General features: G+C 43.3%; 1 protein-coding gene across 1 annotated transcript; it reads left to right on the top strand.

Moving 5' to 3' along the window:
- Window positions 1–3492: 3492 nt before the first annotated feature.
- Window positions 3493–7689, top strand: LOC311365036 (1-acylglycerol-3-phosphate O-acyltransferase ABHD5-like). Its single transcript, XM_084484556.1, has 7 exons — window positions 3493–3583; window positions 4329–4411; window positions 4740–5148; window positions 6094–6245; window positions 6502–6613; window positions 6783–6963; window positions 7245–7689. The coding sequence occupies exons 1-7, from the start codon at window positions 3540–3542 to the stop codon at window positions 7392–7394; spliced, it is 1131 nt and encodes a 376-aa protein (XP_084340682.1). The 5' UTR covers window positions 3493–3539; the 3' UTR covers window positions 7395–7689.
- Window positions 7690–8270: the final 581 nt, after the last annotated feature.

Below are 8270 nucleotides of genomic sequence, written 5' to 3'. Positions count from 1 at the left end.
ATTGTGATGTAACTAATGGATGAGAGCTGCAGTGTGATTGCTCAGGGTCTGTCTCTGTGTTCTATCCCAGACAGACAACAGGAAGGGGGGGGGGGGGGTGCTTTATGGTTCCTCTTCCTGATCCTTTGACTGTTCCTTTATAATCCCCCCCCCATGACTTCTGACTGGATGGCAGCGCATGTCATTTTAGTTAGGGGCCATTAGCCGTTAATGGCAATAACCAAACAATCCTTTTGACTCAATTGAATGAAATTGAAATTGACGATTATTATATTATATAATATTAATATCAATATATTTATATAATTTCTGGATTGTTTTTATCTACTATAAAGTTATAAGCCTTTCAATGAAAGTCACTCACTAAATAATAATAATAGTTTTACATTATTATTAATGAGAATATGGGTGTGTGCGTATGTGTGTGTGTGCATTGTAAAATAAACGACATGCAGGCTATAATTTGTACTATTGCATAGAAGACAACATGAAAGATATGGCGAGATATGACAATGAGAGATTGCCGGTGTAGCCTTGTCTTGGGTTGATGCTGATGACATGTTTTTATGTTACCAGTCAAGTGGATAAGGGCCTGGCTATGGGGCCGGGGGTTGTGATTTATTCATGGAGATATGGATGCAGTTGGACAGGACAGGCCCACCTCCTCCTATCCCCTTCTCCCTCCGTAACTGACAATGTAATGAGATGTATGTCATCGTAGGTTTTAAACTACATGCTTCAAGTGCTAAATAATGATTAGTTGCGTTGGATCGAACAAATCCTTCAACCATATGATAGGTGAGTTTTATTTATTATTGCCATTTATAACACCCCTATCTGTTTTTACTTCCCCACTCTACAGAGACCTGCTGGAATGACGATGACCTCAAGGCTATCTTATATGGTTCTCGGTCTATAAAAGAGCTCATTCTTTATAATGAACCAAGGCTGCAAAATGTCAGATAAAAATGGCAGACTAATTAGCACAAAATCATGTCGTCAATATGCTGGCTTTGGATGACGAGCAGCAATGTAGAAAATTTAAAGTATATGCTTTAACTTGAAAAAATACCTATATGAGATTAAGGGAGTAAAATCTTTTGTTTTTAGTATTCTGTTCTTAACAGATTCATAATTGCAGAATCAAACTTGGCTAGCCACTCATCGTATATAGATAAAGGCCACACAAACAAGAAAACAGACAGACAGCTAGGACAGAGATAGGAAGACGAGAGACACAGACATGGAGGAGAGAGAAACATAAAGAGAGAGAGAGAGAGAGAGAGAGAGAGAGAGAGAGAGAGAGAGAGAGAGAGAGAGAGAGAGAGAGAGAGAGAGCGAGAGAGAGAGAGAGAGAGAGAGAGAGAGAGAGAGAGAGAGAGAGAGAGAGAGAGAGAGAGAGAGAGAGATGCTGTTCTATCATATGAGAGAAAGGGAGTAATTGCCAACCTTCAGTAACAAGACAAGTTAATTGCGGAGACGCATTGCGTGGTCTGGCTGGCAGCACGTTGCAGCAAAAGCCCCATTCGCCACAATAAAAGCCCTCCCAGTCAGTGCTCACTACACGGCCATAACCTGGGAAAACGGTAGCTCCGCTGTGGGCCCCGGCTCCTGCCTCATTGTCTGTCGGCCCATGAAATAAGAAGCCTGCAGCTTTCCACAGCAAACAATCAAATGGCGTGTGGTGTGGCAGAAAGAGTGGTTGAGCGGGATATATTAGAAGGGGATAAAGGAAATTAGTGTGTGTTTGTGTGTGCGGTGTATGCTAAGTTTGCGGTTAAGGTGTTTGAGTGCTCTGGGTCTATTTGGAAGCACTCAAGTCGGCCCTCAACCCACGAGCCATTAAAAGCGGATGGTACAAGAGGGGAATAGCGTCTGAAGCTTCCAGCCCTGTGGGTTTAAATGTGTTCATGGCTCCCGGTGAGTGTGAGTGCCACCTTGTGGTGAAGGTCTGCCACAACGGTCTGCCACAGCGCCGTCTCGTCGTGTCCCGATCCGTCGACCCGTCAGGTGAACCGTTAGTTCCTTGAGGAAAAAAACACCCACACAGATGTACATCTCAAGCAACTCTAGGCAAATCAACACTAGGCCTCTTTCTCGGGTTTTAGCAGGAATAAGAAAATATACTAAAAATATAGGCCTACTAATACGAAAATATAATATATTCAAAGTAAATAGACTGGATCTACAAAGGCTATAATAAGTAATGTACATTGTTACTGAAATAAAAAATAACACCTGTGTGATTGTTGTGCATGTGAAATTATCAATGTGGATGCTACTGGGTCAGAGGGATTCAAGTGACAACATGGAAGTTCTATATCCTTCAAAAAATTGATTTGCAATCATGTGACAACATCACACAGTGCATTATCAGCTGGTAGCCCTATTGCCCTATTGTCCTGCTATGACCCTATCGGGTCATAGCATATCTGATGACTAACCGGGTTAGGATTTGATGGCCATAAAACTAAGTACTGCAAAGATAGAGGTTTAAGTAGAGACCGGTTTAGGCAGTGACCCCAAATAAAAAACAAAAATCCAGTGCAAACACATGCAAAAATGATAAAAGAAACAGGATGAGACACAAAAAAGGGGATATCTCCTGAGCTCATTGCTCAATGTTGAATACCTCTATAGAAAAGGTCAGGGTGAAATCAGGAATGAGGAATGACAACAGGCCCTACCAACACAATTGCACAATACGGCCATGACATGGCAATAAAGACTGATAACATGATGAAAAAGATTGATATTGATATGCAATTGCACAATGCATAGTCATAAAATACATAACTTTGTAATATTAATCTAGTTAACACTAGTTATGATAGACTAAAAGTTGAGAATTGAATCGTCCTAGGAGTGTCTTACGTGACATGTAATATGTAATGGTTACATGTCTTTGCTTTTGGGTGGGGGGGGTTGACCCGGATATGGGTCCTCTCGGGATGAAGAGGTTCTTGTTATAGACCACAGTGACAGGTCTAAATTTGAATGGCTTCTGTTCAGGAAGTGAGTTTCCCATTCATTTATTCCAATGAAGATTAAAATATATATATATCAAAACATTGGTAAACAGAAAAAAGGCAAAGGTACAAGACTATGGACATAAACATTTTAACAGGAAAGGAAGGGTTGTGTGTGTGTGTGTGTGTGTGTGTGTGTGTGTGTGTGTGTGTGTGTGTGTGTGTGTGTGTGTGTGTGTGTGTGTGTGTGTGTGTGCGCGCGCGCGCGCGTGTGTGTCTGCGTACGTGTGTATGTGTGCGTGCGTGTGTTTGTGCGTGGTAGGCTTAGTGGTGCAACAAATAATAAAACTAACTTATAGCTAACCCTACACCAATGATGTCATTAAGTTCAATGTACCAAAGGAAAACCTGACCTAGCCTCGTATACTTCCAGTCCACTTGTGCAACACATTTTTGTAGATATAGATGACGTCGTCACCATCGACAAAACATGTCAGATCACTCCTCCTCCTACTCGAACTTTGACTAACAGGTTAGTGTCATGGAGACGTGTCGGTCCCCTCAATCACCATGCGAAGGATGGCGGAGGAAGTCCCATCTATCACAGAGCAGAGGTAACTTTATTTTAAATTTATATATCGACAGAATCAGAAACTATACTCGACTTGAGCCCCGTTCAGCATGTTGATTAATGGCTCTTATTTTGAATGAACTAACGACACTTTGTTAGAAACTATATTATTGTGCTCTCTTGACTAAATGTAATTGTTTATATTGCCACTTTTTAGTGCCACAGGCCTCATATAGTAGCAGTCTAAAGTATAAAATGTAATTCAAAACGTGTAATAGTTCGATAGTTTTTGATTTTGTGTTGCCGCCATGTTTTACCTGGGATTCCGCTCATTCGGAAAATCGTTAAACTATTCCTAACTGTCGCGATACTTTGGTTGAGAAGGTAATCTTGTGACATAACTTCGTTATGTTTTTCATAATGACGGCTGAGGGCGATATTAGTAACCAATGGAGATTGTCTGAAAATCAGTATAGTAGCTAAAACGACTTTTAGACAATTTGCAAGACCTCCAATGCTCAAAACTGGCCACTATAAAAATTTGCCTCTGACATGAGTGACTATTCTATCTATTAAATCTATAAGATTTAATCAATAATACATTTTTTTCAATCTATGTAATTCAATTTGAGTTCATTGACGTCATGTACCACTTTCCTTGTGTTGTTGTTATTGTTGTTAAAGTTACTTGTCTAAATTGAACACAAACAAAAAGGATTTGTTGAGGTCAAAGTTCTGTGTGTATGCGTGCGTGTGTGTGTGTGTGTGTGTGTGTGTGTCACTCCCAGCTCCTGGATATCCAGTTGGCTTCCCTCCTGGTGTCCCACTTCTTCTTCTCAGTTGAAAGATGCAGAGGAGAAAATGCTCAAGAGTAAGTGTGCGTTTGTGCGGTACTGAATCTCCTACGGCTTCACCTGCTGTCGGTGGATTCAGTCTGCATGTCCATTCATTTATCTATCATCCATCCATTAATTACGATTTTCAATTGAAAGTTGATAATAGGTAGGCAATCCCACAAAAGAGTGCCCTGGCCATTGGCTCATTCTTTGTCTCTGTCATTTAAAAAAACACAATGGGCACACAATCTCACTCTCAAGGTAACGTCGTGACTGATGAATTGAAGAACTGAGTGTAAACTACCGCTTCAGAGTCAAACTCTTCCCTCCATCCATTGACTCTCTCCCTCTCTCTGTCCTCAGGCGTGAGGCAGCCCTTCTCTAGGCAGCACGTGCGCATCTCCGGAGACAACTACCTGTGGACCCTGGCCTTCAACGCCGTCCCTCAGCCCGACTCCCCCCCGCAGCAGCCCGCCGGGCCCAGGCCCGGACTCCCGTTGGTGCTGCTGCACGGCTTCGCCGGAGGGGTGGCGCTCTGGATCCAGAACTTTGACTCGCTGTCGGGCTGCGGGCCCGTGTACGCCCTGGACCTGCTGGGCTTCGGACGCAGCAGCCGGCCCCAGTTCAGCGTTGACCCGCGCCAGGCGGAGGAGCAGTTTGTGCAGGCCCTGGAGGAGTGGAGGCAGAGGGTGGGCCTGGAGGACATGGTGCTGCTGGGACACAACCTGGGGGGATACCTGGCCACGGCCTACACACTCAAACACCCACACAGGTAGGGGGGGGGGGTGTGTTCTGTATGAAGTGTGGTCGAGGTGTGTCGTATAGATGTGTGCATTCGGTCAGAGGTTTGAGTAGTAGTCATGTTAGTGTGCGTTTGTGTGCTTATTCTGCTTAGTCTGTATATAGGCAAGGCAAGGCAAGGCAACTTTATTTATATAGCACTTTTCATACACAAGGCAGACTCAAAGTGCTTCACATATAAACATTGTCATACAATAAAAGAAAATAATAGATAAGTAAAAAGTAAAATAGATAGAAAATAAAGGCAAAGTTAAAAAAAAAAAAAAAATTTAGAAAGTGAGAAAATAAAGGCAAAGTTACTAATAAAATAAAAAATAGAAGCATTGTAGATTTAAGATTTAGCAGAAAGCTAAAGCAAACATAAAAGTCTTCAGTCTTGTTTTAAAAGCTGTCAGAGTTGGGGCAAGTCTTAAATCCTCAGGGAGTTTATTCCAGCTATTTGTTGCATAGTAACTAAATCCTGCTTCCCCATGTTTCGTGTTGACTCTGGGGATAATTAACAGATTGGTCTCAGAGGATCTTAGTGGCCTAGAAGGCTTATGTAGTGGAAGCATATCAGTTAAATATTTTGGCCCTAAACCATGTAGGGATTTATAGGTTAGCAACATGATTTTAAAATCAATTCTCTGACATACAGGGAGCCAATGTAATGAAGAATTGTAATATGTTCTAATTTTTTGGTCTTTGTTAGAACTCTAGCAGCAGCATTCTGAACAATATAGTGTTTACACAAGATGTGAAATTTACGTTTAGCACATACTGTACAAAGAGGTCCTGCACACAAACACACACCTATATTTATATATACGTGTGTGTGTGTGTGTGTGTGTGTGTGTGTGTGTGTGTGTGTGTGTGTGTGTGTGTGTGTGTGTGTGTGTGTGTGTGTGTGTGTGTGTGTGTGTGTGTGTGTGCGCAGGGTGAAGCACCTGCTCCTGGTGGAGCCCTGGGGATTCCCGGGACGGCCAGATAACCCTCAAGACGGTGCCATCCCAGTGTGGATCAGAGCCATGGGGGCCTCCATGAGCCCCTTCAACCCCCTGGCCGGGCTGAGGCTGGCGGGCCGACTCGGTATACACACACATGCACACACACACACACACTCCATCCAACACGTTTAATGTTCAATAATAATGCCATTTCAAACTAAAAACCTTTATTATATGAGGAAAGGAAAATACTATCTCTGGGTTGTCCAAATACCACTGAGGACTTAAACAGAACCTGCTGCTTGAAATGTTTACCTCACAAGGCTGATGATCATTGGGATGTCTTTGGAGACATGAATCAGTGGTATGTTCTGTGTTCTCATGTCTTTGGGCTTCAGGCCCCATGCTGGTACAGACCATCAGGTCGGACTTCAAGCAGAAATACTCATCAGTTTTTGAAGACAACACCGTCTCGGACTACATCTACCATCTCAACGCACAGACGCCCAGGTCAGGAAGCCCTATCCAGAATTCACTGTAAGGCACTTTGAATGAAAAGTGTCTGCTAAATATTTAGCAGACACTTTTCTTTCAAAGTAGTAGTAGGTAGTCCTGACTGAGGCCGTACCATACATTTTTCCCTCCCCAAACCTTGTCTGTTTGTTGCTCTGTAACCCAGTGGGGAAACAGCATTCAAGAACATGACCATCCCGTATGGCTGGGCCAAGCGACCCATGCAGGAGAGGGTCGGTCGCATCCAGCCGGACATCCCCATTTCCTTCATCTACGGATCACGCTCCAGCATCGACAGTGACTCGGGCTCTGCCTTGAAGAGAGACAGGCCGGATGTGGAAATCAAGGTACAGGCCCTCTGAAGAGGGCATCAAATTTAGTGGCATCAAACACTGAAAACACAAACAGGGGAAATCTGTGAATGAATGAGGCATGGCTGGCAATGGAAAACATTTTCAGTCATGTCCTTATCAGTACACAGCTGACCTGTGTGTGTGTGTGTGTGTGTGTGTGTGTGTGTGTGTGTGTGTGTGTGTGTGTGTGTGTGTGTGTGTGTGTGTGTGTGTGTGTGTGTGTGTGTGTGTGTGTGTGTGTGTGTGTGTGTGTGCTGGCTTGTTTCCCCATCCAGGTGATCCGAGGAGCGGGCCATTACGTCTTCGCTGACCAGCCGGAGGACTTCAACCAGACTGTGCTTGAGATTCTCGCTGTGTACCGCACAGGGGCGGATGTGGGGTCTGCTGAGGAGGACCTTATAGAGACCATGCAGGCTTTGGGATGAGCCAATCATATAGCCCCCCTCCCCCACCCTCCTACGCACAACAAAAAGACTAGCTCCTTCTCCTTTTTCAATTTTCTGCCTTGCACCGCACAATTGAGAGACAGAGAGCACATACAGAGAAATCTATCATCTCCTGTACATCGGACCCATTCTTGGTATTCTGTCCAATCAACAGAATTGGCGATCGTGGAAACCTTGGGGTCAAGGTTCAGCACTGGATTCTCAGCAAGGGTTGTTGGCGTGAAAGTCCTCGCGTATAAATGTGTTTTTGTAAATAAACATTTATTGCAGTTGTTATCTGACTTGGGGTTCTTTTGGCGGCTTGTTGATTGTGTGGATAGAGATGATTGCGCAAACGTTTAATAAGGAGTACCAATTCTGGGAAACCGTTGGGCAACATGTGACCAAATTGAACACGCCTCCCAAAGGACTAACCAAATTCAGACAATATGCAGACTAGGGCTGGGTTGCACCAACATGGATTAACTCTTAAACTGGATTAAATCAAGGTTTAACTGTTAACCGTGTTGCACCAAACTTTAAACCTGGTTTAAATTCAGTTTAAATGAAACTCGGGTTAAATTTAAACCCCAGGTAATCCCAGTTTAATTTCCCACTTAAACCTAGATTAAATGCAAGTCTGTTGCACCAGTAATTTTAAACCCAGGATAAACTTGGATTAGCAGTTTTATTTAAACCACCCCAGGAGGAGGTTTAAATCAGAGTATTGTAGTGTTACTGACAACATGGCTGGATGTATTTGCTGGATGGAGGTTTTTTTCAAATGTTGAAACATTGGACCCCCTCTGTCTTGTTGAATTCATGGTTAGGTTCTAGCTGCTACTTAAATTAGTTTGCTAGTTGGTTGTTAGGTGC

Source organism: Micromesistius poutassou, assembly GCF_964030765.1.
Source record: "Micromesistius poutassou genome assembly, chromosome: 20".
Classification (NCBI taxonomy): Eukaryota; Metazoa; Chordata; class Actinopteri; order Gadiformes; family Gadidae; genus Micromesistius; species Micromesistius poutassou.
This window is presented reverse-complemented; position numbering and strand designations above follow the sequence as displayed.

Bases quoted from the DNA above. Each gene is read 5' to 3' on its own strand.
- LOC311365036 (XM_084484556.1), top strand. From the start codon at position 3,540: ATGCGAAGGATGGCGGAGGAAGTCCCATCTATCACAGAGCAGAG. The intron at 4,412-4,739 runs GTAAGTGTGCGT...CTCTGTCCTCAG, and splicing joins AGAGGAGAAAATGCTCAAGA to GCGTGAGGCAGCCCTTCTCT. The intron at 5,149-6,093 runs GTAGGGGGGGGG...GTGTGTGCGCAG, and splicing joins ACACTCAAACACCCACACAG to GGTGAAGCACCTGCTCCTGG.